The sequence below is a fragment of the Schistocerca serialis genome, chromosome 1 (assembly GCF_023864345.2).
Source record: "Schistocerca serialis cubense isolate TAMUIC-IGC-003099 chromosome 1, iqSchSeri2.2, whole genome shotgun sequence".
NCBI lineage: Eukaryota > Metazoa > Arthropoda > Insecta > Orthoptera > Acrididae > Schistocerca > Schistocerca serialis.
This window is the reverse complement of record NC_064638.1, coordinates 767,115,980-767,131,310: the sequence shown is the minus strand read 5'-3', so window position 1 is coordinate 767,131,310 and position 15,331 is coordinate 767,115,980. Positions and strand designations below refer to the sequence as shown.

Here is a 15,331-nt window from a genome sequence, read left to right as displayed (position 1 = left end):
ACTATGGAAGTCTGGTTTATGGTTCGATGGCGCCCTCAGCATTGCATTTACTTGACCCAGTGCACCACTGTGGTGGTCGACTAGCGACAGGAGCTCTTATGACTAGTCCGGTGACCAGCGCCCTGGCAGAGGCTGGAGTCCCTCCATTGCAGGTCAGGCGTGCACAACTCTTCGCCAGTTATGTTGCACACGTTCGTAGTTCCCCTGCGCATCTGAATTATCATCTCCTTTTCCCCACCCATGGTGGTTCACCTCCCGCATCGGTGGCCCAGGTCAGGGCTTACAATTTTGTAGTTCACGTCCGTTCCCTTCTATTTGAACTGGAGGCCTTACCTTTACCATCTATACTCAGGGTCCATTCACGTACACCTCCATGGTGTACATCTAGGCCATGTCTTTGCCTAGACCTTTCACATGGCCCAAAGGACTCAGTTCACCCTGCGGCTCTCCTCTGTCACTTCCTCTCAATGACTCTTGACATGTACTGAGGCCATGAAGTGGGTTATACTGACATCTCGATGGCTGATGGTCACGTCGGTTTCGCGTATGCCCATGGAGGACATATTGAGTGGCATTCCTTGCGTGATGGCTGCCGTGTTTTCACTGCAGTGCTGGGTGCTATATCTCATGCTCTTGAGCATATGCGTTCATGCCCTGGAGAGTCATTTCTTCTGTATACTGACTCCTTGAGCAGCCTAAAATCTATTGACCTTTGCTACCCTCGTCATCCTTTGGTTGTGACCATCCAGGAGTCAATCTGCACTGGAACGATCTGGTCATTCACTGGTGTTTGTGTAGACCCCAGGACACATCGGAATCCCAGGCAACGAACTTGCTGACAGGCTGGGCAAACAGGCTACATGGAAACTACTTATGGAGATCAGCATTCTGATAACTGACCTGCGTTCGTTTTTACGCCGCCTGGTTTTTCGGCTTTGGGTGATGGAATGGCATAGTCTCCGTATGCACAACAAACTGTGTGCCATTAAGGGGACTACGAATGTGTGGCAGTACTCGTGCGGGCCTCTCGCAGGGATTCTGTGGTTCTCTGCCAGCTCCGCATTGGCCACACTGGGGTAACCCATGGTTACCTCCTACACCATGAAGACCTGCCTCAGTGTTGATGTGGCGCCCGGTTAACAGTGGCCCATATTCTGGTGCATTGTCCCACTTTGACTGCCCTGCGACGAAATCTTTGGTTACGAGTCCAGTAACCAAAGATTTCGTCGCAGGGCACTAATTTTATCTGACAGTGCCTCATTGGCTGATTTACTTTTACGTTTTATTCATGAGGGTGGTTTTTCTCATTTGATCTAAGTTGTAGCGCATATCCTGTCCCTCTGTGTCGTCCACCCTAGTGCTTTTAGTGTGGAGGTTTTAATGTGTTGCAGAGTGGTTGGCTTCTTTTTATTCTCATGTTCAGCCAGCCATGGTAATCTGTTTTGTCGTTTTAATCTCTTCTACCTGTTTCTTGCGTTTCTGTGGTTTTCTTCTCTCCTTTTATCCATTCAAGTATTTGTTGCCCATCTGTCGTTCTTGTGGTTTTTCCTTTCTCTCTGTATTGTGTTGTCAGTCTCGTTTGTTTTATTCTCACCCTTGTGGCATTATTTTATTCAGAACAAGGGACCGTTGACAAAGCAGTTTCGTCCCTTCTCCCCTCTTTTAAACCAACCAACCATTATCCCCACTTTCTAGTCCGTGCACAATTTTTCACACCATTTCCGTACACATTCCCAACGCTCCCATCACGCCCAAGATCTGCCAGAAAAGAGTGCCCCCTTCCCTTTGTCATCCAGTACCATCCCAGACTGGAACAAATGAACTTCATCCTTTGTAAGGGCTTTGATTATCTATCATCATGCCCTGAAATGAGGGATATCCTACTCAAGGTCCTTCCCACCCCTCCTAATTTCGTGTGCTGTCACCAACTCTACCTCCGCAACATACCAGGCCATCCCTATACCACTCCCAATCTCAACCCCTTGTCACAGAGAACATATCCCTGTGGAAGACCCAAGTGCAAGATCTGCACAATTTACACACCCAGCATTTCCTATTGCAGTCCTGTCACAGGCTTGTTTTACCCCCTCAATGGCTGGGCCAACCGTGAAAGTGGCCATGTCGTATACCATCTCTGCTGCATTCATTTATAATGGTACAACTACCAACGAGCGGTGCAGCAGGATGAATGGTCTGTGCCAAACTGTGGTCATGAGAGAAGTAGTTTGTGGTCAGAGCTGATGGTGGTATGGTCATATGTGCATGAGGAGTGCTTGCTTGTGTAAATGTGTAAGTGTTTTCTTTACAGGGGAAGGCTTTGGCTGAAAGATAAAGTGTGTAATAATCTTTTTGCTGTGTCTGTTGCAACTCAACAGGTCATCCTTACAGTGAGTAGCAATCTATCCTTTTCCTAATGTTGTTGATATTCCAACCTGGAGTTTCCATTGTCAGATTATGTTTACCTACCAACTCTGATATATTATTGAGTTTTTTTTTTTCGCCTTGCATTTTAGGTAGCGTTTCCTTTAGTTTGTTGCCCCCTTCACAGGCAAAGTAAGAGTTCATTATATTTTGGACTTTGACAGTGTTGTGTGTTCCTTGCATTTTTTAGTAGTTTTGAAAGGTTGCTGTAGAGTTTTCTTTGTTACCTTTATCTCATTCAGTGTCATTCCTGCAGAAGTGATCTGAAAAAACGTTGACAATAAGTTCAGCAGAGGGAATAAGATTTTAAAGTTAGCATAGCTGCAACTTCCATGTTTCAGGAATAGACAAATGATTTGTAGTGTCAGTTCACTGCATTTGTAAGAGCCCAACTAAAATTGTCATTAGCGTTATCTCCCATGTGCATCGCTTCTTAAAAAAAAGTAATTCTCATTCCAAAGACTGTTACTTTCAAGCATTCATTTAGGTAAGGCTCTGAACTCAGCAGTGCTTTTGTAGGCCTTTCTCTGATCTGACTTGGGTTTGGAGCTCCCTATAGGTGAATGTGGACTCTGCTCTACAATATAGCTGCGAACTTCTCACGTATGCAAATCACTGTAAAGGTGAATGCATCCATAAGTATTTATTTATTTATATCTTTATGTATGTAATTTTTTATTTGTGTATTACTATATTATCAAACAAATTATTGTATTTTTTAAAAGGGTTGTACTATGTATACTTTTTCAAAAGTTTACACTATCGCAGTTGTTTCATTAATCAACCAGTTTACAATTAACGGTACTTTAAGACTACTAAGGAACAAGGAAAACAAAATGAGAATTGATAATACCAAATTAACTGCTAAATGAAATTAAAACAAGAGGAGGAAGTAAGCATGAGTGACATCAGATGAGCTCACATGCTAGCTGGAATCTGCTCCTTGTGTTAATAGCATTGGCTGTATCATTTGTTAGTACAAACATCATTTGATGCTGTCTGTATATACTACCAATTGCTGTAATTCCCACAGTTTCCACTGAAAACAATAATTTCTTAGGATATTTCACCCTCATCACCACTTGTGTTTTCCAAGTCAACAGATTGTCAAAACAAGTTAAAAATATTGTTTTGCGATCCACTGCCTAGCATTCAGGTGCCATCTGCTGTGCTGCCAGTGGCTGTTGACAACGCAGCGGATCGGGCCATTGGCTTAGCAGTGGTCATGATGAAATTGGTGATGCAGGAGAAGGTGACACACTACTGCCATTTGTTGAGTCTTCCAGCGTTGCTGCAAGTAACATTTTACTAATTACATCATCACTCAAACTTTCACTTTCATTATCACTTGCACTGTATGTGTTGCATGCTCGGAACCTATTTTGCAAACTTGCCTGATTCCTACAGAAATATTTGCTGTACAGTTAATAGCAAATGGCATCTATCATGCTATTCACCATTTCCCACAAACCTGGGTCTTTATAACTACTATGTTTAATCAATATTTTTGTATTGTCTCTGATCAGTGTGGATTGTAGAATGGACAGCAGAATACAGTTTGATCTGGGAGAATGAACCATTTGGCTTTGACTTACTTCTGACTGTCAGTCTTGGATTTTTGACTCATTGACCAAGATAATGGATGAGACTTGTTGCAACTTCAATCTGTACTAGATGTTTGTGAATATTTTATAGACAAACCAACTACTATCAGACTAGTTCCAGTCGCTTTGCCATGTTTCACATACCAGTGCCTCAGCTGGAATTTTGTGCAAATTTGTTTAGGCAATACCTATATCTTGCTCTTCTTGAGTTATTTTCTAGTATCAAGATATAGTTGAGGCAGTGTCTATTGGAAATTAATCTAAAAAGTAGGACAGTGAGTACTGTGGTGGATCCACATGTTTCAGTAAGCATTGTGAGTTAACCATTCAGCCCTCTGTATGATACTGAGCATGGCAGAGATGATGCATTTAAGCACTGCCTGTGAAGCTTGGTGACTGCTATAAATAAGACATTGTCATAGGTTCTGATTGTCAGCAGTTGTATTCTGTTGGTAGCACTCCTGTTACTATTACCTTATGCATCACTTTGGCTGCATTGATAATGTGCTGCTCGGTGATTATTTTTTTGTGTAGATGAACCCAATGATATGTACATTTGCCTGCCTAAGAATAAGGGGAACCATATCTATATTTATTCTTTGGTAGCATTTATGTTGTGTTGTTAACAGATACTGACCGTTAATTGTCTATTCAGTACAGCTGCTGCATTCAACCAATATCTGTACTTGCCTTCTGTTCTACCAGCAAGTCACCTGCTTATGCTCATCCATAAATGTGCATATGGGTTTCAGTGCATATATCCCAAAAAATTTGGGACACAAGTCATCTCCTGTGGGTAACCTTTGGTGTAATGCATTTGATAGCCCTATTATCCCTTGTGGTCTAGTGGCTCCATATCACGGGGTCCCGGGTTCAATTTCAGGTCATGTTGGGGACTGGGTGTTTGTGTTGTCTTCATCATCATCATTCATGACAGTGGCTAGATTGTAATGTGTAAAAAGTGGACTGTGTAAAAATTGGGACTTTGTACGGGCACTGATGACCCCGCAGTTGAGTACCCCAGAAACCAAATCTTAGACACCAAAGTACAATGCTTTGGTACTCTGGAGGTGCACAAATATGGCCGGAGGTGCCTGCAGTGTTGACCATTTGTTCCAACTGAATCTTTCAGGCTAAATTTCGTACTAATGAGAGACCAAAAGGCATTTGGATCAATCGATTTTTGAAATTTTCTGAACATTTCTACTATTGTAAAGCAAAATCGATGCACATTCTGTGAGCATTTCCGTAAAGCGTGAGTCATAAAGATGGAAAAATAATGTTATTCTTTTCTAATTTAAAAAACCTTTACTAACAATCTCAAACACTGGAAAATTCAGGATGGAATAATTACTATATTGTCAAAAAGATAGATAGCTATTCGCCATACACAGGAGTTGACAAGTCATAGACAGACACAATAAAAGACTTCTAAACAAGAAAGCTTTGAGCCAAAAGGTCTTCTTCAGAAACACACACACACACACACACACACACACACACACACACGACGACTCTCTCTGGCTGCTGAGGTCAGACTTGTCTGTGGCAATTAAAAAATATTTGCAATGAAAACTGGATTTTTGTTAGCAGTAAGTAATTAGAAATAAGAAGACCCATTTTTTCGCAGAAATGACAGATACTTGTTAATAAGCATGTATTTGACTAATTTTGTATGTAAATGACATAGGTATTTAAAATGAACACAAATAAGAAAAAAATGACTTAAATGAGTTGTGAACTTGTGATACAGAATTACCAGTCTTGAGCGCTACCAACTTTTTTCCATCTTCATGCAGTTTGCGTTTCACAGAAGTGCTTGTAGATCATGCACCTTTGCATAGGAATGTCTCGCCCAAGATCGAACCCAGGCCCCTTCCCTGCAGTTAAGTATTCTACCACAGGGTCATGCTGTCTGTCAAAAAAGTGACAATGCCTTAGGGTATTAAAGACATTCAGAAAACTACAAAATCGATTTTCTCAATAATTATTGAGAGCTGTATGGGACACCTTTGCAGATTGGTATGTGGTCCCCCTGTAAGCAGAGCACTAGTGTTATCAAGGAAAATTTGCACCAGTTAAGGCCCTAAAACTCTCTGCATCCCTGAAATAGAACATACAACGATGTTCCTAAACCAATCCTTGCAGTAATAAGCCATATAGGGATATAATACTTAAAATCTTCTAGGGACCCAACTTCAGACTTCTTAATGGAGTTTTGTAACATTTTGCAATCCTTTTTGGTTTTAGGCAGTCATTGTATAGTTCCACAAAAAGTATATTACTAATTCAAAACTTAGAGAAGAATGCTGACACAACTGTTTGACACACAAGGATCTTCAAAATTTACTGTTAGTCTATGATGATATGTCTCATCTGTGCAGTGTTGCAGTGTATATCGGCGAGGGACTTACCTAGTAGAAATTTTGCTTTTTCATCTCCATTCTTGACTTGTACTTCCAGCCTGTACAACAGTTGGCGAAATCATTGGCATATTAATCATTCCCAATAAAAGTTGCGTGATCCACATCAAATATCTAGTGCAACCTGCAAACAAAGGTAATTCTCACAGTGCTCCTACTGTACCTTGAATGTTACATTGTTGGGGTCTTCAGTCCGATGACTGGTTTGATTCAGCTGTTTGTGCTAGTTTACGCTGTGTGAGCCTCTTCATCTCTTTGTAACTACTGAAATGTTTCCTAGATTATCTCTGTGATGTGTTTTGTGGAGTAGTGCAGTATGTTAGTAGTCGGGTAGACTGCTAATGCCAAAATGCCTTCTTTTCGTTGTCCGTGTGTAAACTTAGAAAAGAAATTTATAAAAAGAATAAAATCTCTCTCTCTCTCTCTCTCTCTCTCTCTCTCTCTCTCTCTCTCTCTTTCACTCTCACTCTCACTCGCACCTCCTCCCCGTCCGCCCTCCCATCCTCTCCAAATCGGCATTGAGTTATACTGTGTGTGCCGCATATTGTTTTGCTTCTCCTTTTGACATGCACTAAAAACCTGACAAGAGGTCTGCACACTAGTAAATGAAAGAATTTTCTTCTTAGAAACCACATATAACATAACAGCTTTTTCCACACAGGAAATCCTTCAAACTGATCTCAATCTGCTTGACAAGTACATTTCAACATCATTTGCAATGAACCCAGTTAAAATACATAGCAGCCCTAATCTCATCCTCTTTTTTTTTTCTGTGACTTTCTTGTGCAATGTCATGGACATTATATTCTGTGAAGGCTGGTGCAACTCTGAGGCTTGGAGGAAACATGAAGAGCAGCAAGTATGGGCAAATGCAAGCCACTGTTGCCCCATCTAGTAGCAACACAGTCTCCCTTACCATCCAGTCAGCATGTGCATACAGAAAAAATTCAAAGTTCAGCATGCATGTCCAGCTTCAAGTGACATTAAATAAAAGCATTTCAGTAATCGACACTTGTAATTCGTAAATCCTAAATACCTTATGCAACACATCACTTTAACAGAGTTGTATGTTACACTATACTACACCACCTTTCATCCATTTGAACCTGTGTATTCAAGACTTGACCTCCCTTTATTCAGTTTTTACCATCCACACTTTCTTCAATTATCAAATTGATGATTCTATGATGCCTTAGGACTAGCTTCTCCAATGTTGCCCCATAGTCTGCGGGCACTTTTTAGCTCGTCTTCAGGCAGATGCAGCTAGTATAGCCCCTGATGCCTGTATTATGTCTATGCACATGTGCAAGTTACTTGGCCACCCTCGCCCACATGCACTCAACTGTTGCAATACATTTGTCTATGATATGACCCAGTTGCCTGACTGCCCACACATCAGCTGTTTGGCCACCCGTGCTTGTGTATCTGCAGCTGCCCACAGATGAGCACTTGAACTGGATCAGCTGCTGTAGGATATTTCCTATCAACCAGTCCCTCATTTATTTATTTTATTTTTTTTAATTTTTTTTTTTTTTAAGTCAAGTTGTGCTACAAATCCCTCCCCCTTCCCCCGATTTTATTCAGCACCACATATTGCTTATCCCATCTAAACTTCGACATTTGTATGCAACACCTTATTTCAAAAGCTTACATTATCTTCTTTTCTAAACCGTTTATCACGTGTGTTTCACTTCCACATAGGGCAACATTCCAGATAAATATCTTCAGAAAATACTTCCTAACACTTAACTTTGTATTTGATGTTTGTTTTGTCAGTTGTTTTGCTGCCCAAATAGCAAAACTTGTCTATTGCTTTTAGTGTCTCAATTCGTGATCTAATTCCTTCAGAATTGTTCGATATAATTAGAGTGCATTCCAATAGTGTTGTTTCAGTTTTCTTGATATTCATTTTGTAACCTTCTTTCAAATCACTAGCCATTCTGTTCAACTGCTCTTGCAAGTTGTTTATCACTGTGGTTTACTGATAACATTATAATTCTGTCAGAATTTTTCTACCAAATTAATCCTTTGTCTCCTTTACTACTTGCTCAATGTACATACAGATTGAATCAGATTGAATAATACTGGAACATGCCGCAATCCTGTCCCACTCGCTGCTCAACCATTGCTTCCCTGATGTGTCATTACACCCTTAAAACTATAGTTTTTTTTTCTCAGCAGGCCGTAGATAATCTTTAGTTGTCTATATTTTGTCCCTATTACCTTCAGAATTTCAGAGTGTGATTCACTCAATATTATCAAAAGCTTTCTCTAAAATTGTAAATGCAGGTTTACCTTTCAACTAATCTTAAGCGTCAGCACTGCCTCGTATGTTCCTGCACTTATATGGAACCCAAACTGATCTTTCCAGAGATCAGCTTCTACCAATGTTTGTATTCTTCTGTAAACAGTTAGTGTCAGCCTTTTGGTACCCTGAATACTCCTGCTTTAAAGGCAGCTTTCTGTTCATAGTGGTGCTGCAACAGAATGTTCCATTCCTGGGGATATAAGCAACAGCAAAATTGCTGAGGCTGGCCAACATCTGAATCAGACAACTTTTTATTTGTAGTTTCACTCATACCTGCTTAGCCACAAAACCATTTATTTTATTTTAATTTATACTTAACACTTTCACGTATTCATCTGGCATATAAAATGCACACTCTGATTGTAATGCACACTTATTTGTATGATTCTGTTGTTTTTGACATATAATTGCCATAAAGCAACTGCAGCAGTTATGATTTACAGTGTCCAAATTTCCATTTACATTTGTATGAAAACGCATATTTGATGATTGAGAGTAATTTGGTTACTAGTTGGTATAGATTGTGTCCCTACATATTTGTCATGCAACTCGTGGTTTGCTTTTGATACTAATTACTAATTTCTAGTTTTACTTGCAATGTGTATTGCTAATTCTTTAATGACATTACCTGTAATGTGTTATTGCAGTGATAATAAATTTCTAAGAGATGAGTCAAAGTACATTTATTTTTTATCTAATTTGCCACACAAAAATCTCTTTGTCGAAATATACTTTCCATACTTCAGTGTAGTATATACCAACCAAATATTTTATTTTTTTTAACCCATTTTGTGACATATCTTTTTATGTTTTGAGTTAACGTGTTGGACCTGAAAGTATTATGTAATTTAGCTACTTAGTATGTGGCTGTTACTTATATCTTTTCTTCATATATTTCTTTGAGGACATGCTCTATTTATTCCATAACTATAACTGTGGAAGCACAAAAGTGTTCAGGGGAGAACGCTTTAATACTAGAGAAATGTGGTCACAAAATCTCGACATCTTGTAAAACACTCCATTTTGCCTTTTGTTGTTAAAAATTATCATAATACCACAACGTGAACATTTGTGATGCCAATTATTTTACTATTGGGTGCAGCCCAAAAATAAGTTAATGTTGTTTCAAATTTTTAAAAAAATGCTAGTATAACTGTGAACTATATGGTTTCATTTTTACCCAGAAATTAGCTCCGACGTGGGAGGAACTTGCCAAGTCTTTGGAACATGACACATCTGTTGTAATTTCGAAAATTGACTGTACAGCCCATAGATCTGTGTGCAATGATTTTGAGATCAAAGGGTATCCAACCTTACTATGGATTGAGGATGGAAAGAAGGTAGGTTCTGATGTTATTAGTAAATATTAGTAGTGTGCATTTTAGTTTTTCATAAGTTAAACCATTTTCCTCATTTTGAAAACAATGACCTATTTCAACATATAAGGCAAATCACCATTATGCGCCAGCAGCTGATAAAAGAGCAATTATATAAAGTCTGATATTTATAGAAACAGAAAAATATATATGGGTCTCTAGCTTTCAGATTTTTAATGCAGTTTCTTCATAGAAGAAAGTGAAAGATTAGAAGTAAGAGGTAACACTAAGGTAAGAAGATGTTGGAGTTAACCAAAATTGAATTAGGAAACGTGTAAGTTGAAGAAAGGTATAAAAAATGTTAACAAAAACAGGTACCAACACTGTCACCAATTCATCAAAATGAACATATAAACTCAAAATGAATTGTAGGGCAGAAATATAAAACAATACAGAAGGATTGAGAAAGCTTTTTTTTTTTTTTGGGGGGTGGGGGGTTGGTGATGAAGAGTCAAAATTTTGGAGGAAGAGAAAAAATGATTAAGTTTTGGAGTGAGAGGAAGGAATATCACATAGAAAGAAAAGGTGGTAAGGCTGCTGAAAAATATGGAGAGGTAAAGAGATAGAGATGAAGTGGATAGTAGAGGCTGGGTGTTTGTTGGAGAAGCATTTTCCATCCCAAGGGTTGGAATGGGAGATCAAAATTATCTGACCTATGAATATTAACATACCCAGCAACGAGACATTGGGTGTTACTTGTACAAACAATTTGTGTTGTAAAAACTGATTCTGATTGAGAATGTCAGTAGTAGGGTTCATGTGACATGCTTGTTCTCTTTAATTAGTCAGTTTTGTAAGGGTGTACAGACGTATGACCTTTCTAGTAGCAAATATTTAATTTACAGGAGATATGTAGAGTTTTTATTGCACAGAAGTAATTTTCATGCGCAATGAAAAGCGTAAATATTTACAGGGCTTGCATAAATGTTAATGTGGCAATTGACAATGACAAAACTGTAAACTCTCACACACACACACACACACACACACACACACACACACACACACACACACACACAGTTTCTGGCATAATGGTATAAGTCAGATTTTGACTAAAATGAGTTAAGCACTGTGTTACACAGTAGAAACAGCACTCTTTTGGAAGGCATGGTGGTGTATCTCTTTGTATGCACAATAGCGTCACAAATGGCACTGCAAATTGCATGTGTAATAATTTTTATAATACATGTTATGGCAAAGTGAAGTAAGCCTGACATGCATCACAATGCCCTTCCAACACTGGGAAGTTCCCTTTTCTTCATTTTTGTTATTGTTATTATTATTATTATTATTATTATGTACGAATATTATCAAAACTGGTGTGAGGAAGTTTTTGAATTATAAGACAGACATATATTTCATACATCACTGCACATAATTATACTCAAGTATTGTTAATTTAAGGAGAAATTCATGGTACCCAGGTTGCCATAAGTTCTCGAACTCAGGGAATTTTAAATGTGCCAGGGAATTATTACTAAAAGAAAGGAAAAATCCCATTTTTGTCTCAGTAGATGAAATGATATGTTTACTGAGATGTCACGCATTGTCACTGGCTGGGAGCAGCTGAGCATCCGATACAATATTCTCGGAACCTTTTACATATTGTATCGTAATATCATATTGCTGTAGGAACAGCATCCATCACATTAACCTACTGTGCAACAGATGACTACTCCTTAGAAAGGATAGAGCTTAATGATCAGTACAAACATGGATTTCTGATCCCCATATTAGTGTTTGAAATTTCTGAATACTCCATACAATTGCCAATAGTTCTATATAATTTAATTCATGCTTAGTTAGACTACGGCTAGCAAAAGCTATGGTTCGGTGTGCTACATTGTTTAGATCCCACTCTCTTTGAAAAAGTTCTGCAGCAATACCGTATTCCGAAATTTTAAACGGTTTGCCCATAACCAGATGATGTAATATGGGTGATTCAACAAGCGCCCTTTTGATGTTTTCAAACACGTCATTTGCCCCATGATTCCAATTCCACGGCACACCCTTCCTTAATAAATGTAAAATTTTTGGATCATTCAGTTCTTGACCTCTTATGTACCGTCGATAGTATCTGGCCATTCCGAAAAATCCCTTCAACTGTCTTACATTTCTAGGATGTGCAAAATGTTTAATTGCCTTGATGTGTTCACGGTCTGGTCTAATTCCCTGTACCCCTACAATATGACCTAAAAACTTAAGCTCTTGACATGCAAAATATGATGTAGATAGCTTCACTGTAATACCTTTCTCTTTAAATCTTTTAAGAGTCTTACTCAAAGTTAGATAATGTTCTTCCCAAGAAGCTGATATTATGAGGATATCATCTACATATATTATTAAATCTTTCAATAAATCTCTCCCAAACGCTTCATTCAGCGCACACATAAATACGGATACAGAAGTATTAAGTCCAAAAGGCAGGCCATACATTGACATGATATGATTTACCATCAAATAAGAATGCTGTATACTTTTTTGATTCTGGATGCAACCTAATTTGCCAATATCCCGCAGTCAGGTCCATCGTGCTAATGGGTCTGTCTCTTTCTGCGTCTATATGCTTATTCAATGTCCACATGTCTAACACTAATCAACCCCACCTGTAGCTTTTTTCACCATGACCAAAGGGCTATTCATGACGCTGGAACTTCATTGTATTATATTGTTATCAATCATTTTGTTGATTTTCTCCCTAACTGCTTCTTTCAAACTTACCAGTATTGGATACAGCTTACAGAAGAATGGAGAGTCATCTTTGATTTTAAACTTACATACATAGTTGCTGATATTACGTGGATGATCGGAAAATAATACTTCATATTCCATTAGAATTTTATATAAATCTTGTTTTTGTTCACTGGTTAATATTATAGAGTCATTTACTTTGTCTTGTATGTCAGCTCATTGTGATACATGATGTACACTATCGACCTCTGGTGACAATTGTGCTGTAGCTGTTAATAGCAGACATTGATAGTTGTTTGTATATCAATGTAGCTGTCTGTCACAAGTGTTATCCAGTATCTATTGTCTCCTTTTCCAAAACGTACAAGATTTTCCTCAAAATTTAAAATAACTTTAAATTCTAATAGCCAATCTAAATCATTCAGTACATTTCTGTTTATATTCTCTACTATTAACAGTGTTTGACATAATAAAATATTTCAAAAGCTACAGTTCTCTTGAGTTTCTTGTTTCACAACTTTACTTTTTGTTCCTGTTATACCAACTTTGTAAACTCCAGTTACTGGTAACAGCGGTAAGTATTGTTTAGTCTGTAGTTAATTAAAGAATGTGCTAGATATGAGTGATACTTCACTCTCTGAGTCTATAAATATGTTAACTTCAGCAGTCTTCACGGTCCTTGCTATTATTGGTTGTGGATTACTGATAACTAAGTTGTGCCCTTGTAGTAGTAGTAGCCATTCTTTTGTAGGTCTTTTGTGCGTGAAATTAACATATTTATCATGAACCAGGCCTCCTAGTGTATCTCTGTGACCTGGGCCCTGGCCCTGGATCCAGATCGCACCATGTTTTCCTCATTATTAGTAACTACTGTTTGGTTACCTAATCGAGATATTACACGACCATTCTGGATTCCAGAATTACTTGGTACAAATTCCTGCCAAGTTACTGGACCAAGAGTCGAAGGTGAATTATTCTTTTGATAATAGTCATTGCAGTTCTGCTTATTATACTGGTGTATTTTCGCTTTGTTGACTTCATGCTTTTTGAAATTATTTCCATACTTCTTTTCTAATTCGAATTTTCCCCTTGATGTAAAGTTTCATTACGGTCTTTACTTAGGGCGTCTAGGGCGACGACGAAGGATAACAATTCTTCAACCATTTTCCAGCCACTACACAAGATGTCTTTTCTTGCATTGATGGGTAATCGTCTAATTAAAATTAGAACCAACCCTTCTTCCTCCATCAGCTTATCTAAATACTTCGCACGTGTTAGATGCCAGTCAGAATATTTACTCATGGTACCCCAAGTGTTATTGTAATATTTTGGGTCCCACAAACCTGATATTAACTTCTCCTGGGCACTTGCGGATCAATACTTCTCCTTAAATTTCTTTTGAAAATCTATCAAAGAGGAAAAGTTCTCAATATTTACTGTGCCCCACTCGTAGGCTTCTCCTAGAAGGTAACCCATTGTAAATTCAATCCTTTTAGAGTCTTTCCAGTATTTTGGCAAAGCTTCATTAAACCTTTTCAAGCAATGTGTCGGGTGCACATCTCCATCGGGCTTGAATACAGGGAATTGTCTCAATAATCCTGAATTTGCTCCCCATTGCAAATCGGTGACTACTTCACTAGTTAATACAACATTAGGTGAAGTTGTCAGCTTTTACACTTTGTCCTGGATAAGTTTGAATTCTTTCCACAAGTCATCTGTAACCTTTCAGGTATCTGAAAGTTCTGAAGAAACAGTAGGTGATACGTTCCAGGTGTTATTCTCTCGGTAACTCTTCTTTCTATAATTTCTTCGACTTGTTCTTCCAAACTACTTACATTTATATCAGAGTTTGCTATTTTCTCTTTAAAGCTTCTTTCTACATTATCCACTCGTGTACTTACACCTGTAATTTGCAGTTGAATGACAGGCATTAACACACACTGCTTATCTACACTTTCTTTTAAAGTACTCAGTCCCTTCTTTACAGCATTAAATTTAACATTGCACACATTTTCGAAAGATCCTAATTTTTCATTGATTTCTGATTCTACATTATTGCATCTGCCCTCAATCTCAAACTCTAACTTTTTTTGATAACTCATGGAAATTATCTTTGTTTACTACTAAGGTCAGTGAATGTGCAGGGAATTAGTCAATTCATTCTTTAAATCTATCTTAAAGTTCTCTACTTTAGTATTTAAAGTGTCAAATTCAATCTTCAAATCTACCTTGGCACTTAACAATTCTAAAGTTTCATTCTGAACGTCCAATTTAGCATTTAAAATTGTACTCTGAGCATCTGATTTATCATTTAAAGTTGTACTGTGAGCACTTAGTTCCTTTCGTAAAGAAGCCATTTGAGCATTTGAAGCTGCACTTTGTGCTTTAATTAAATTTAATAACTCGGTTCAGTCTGGCATTTCTCTACTGACTCTCATAGCCATAGTTTCTTGAGTTTCTTCCATTTGCCGTATGTTATCCATATTCTTAGGAGCTTTAGATCTAGAA

General features: G+C 38.2%; 1 protein-coding gene across 1 annotated transcript in view; it reads left to right on the top strand.

Annotated features, from left to right (window-relative positions):
- LOC126482402 (thioredoxin domain-containing protein 5 homolog) overlaps nt 1–15,331 on the top strand; it is a 121,757-nt gene that overhangs the window by 69,288 nt on the left and 37,138 nt on the right. Inside the window, exon 5 of the mRNA XM_050106525.1 lies at nt 9,941–10,096. Coding sequence (XP_049962482.1) covers nt 9,941–10,096 — 156 coding nt within the window. The remainder of the gene's footprint in view (nt 1–9,940; nt 10,097–15,331) is intronic.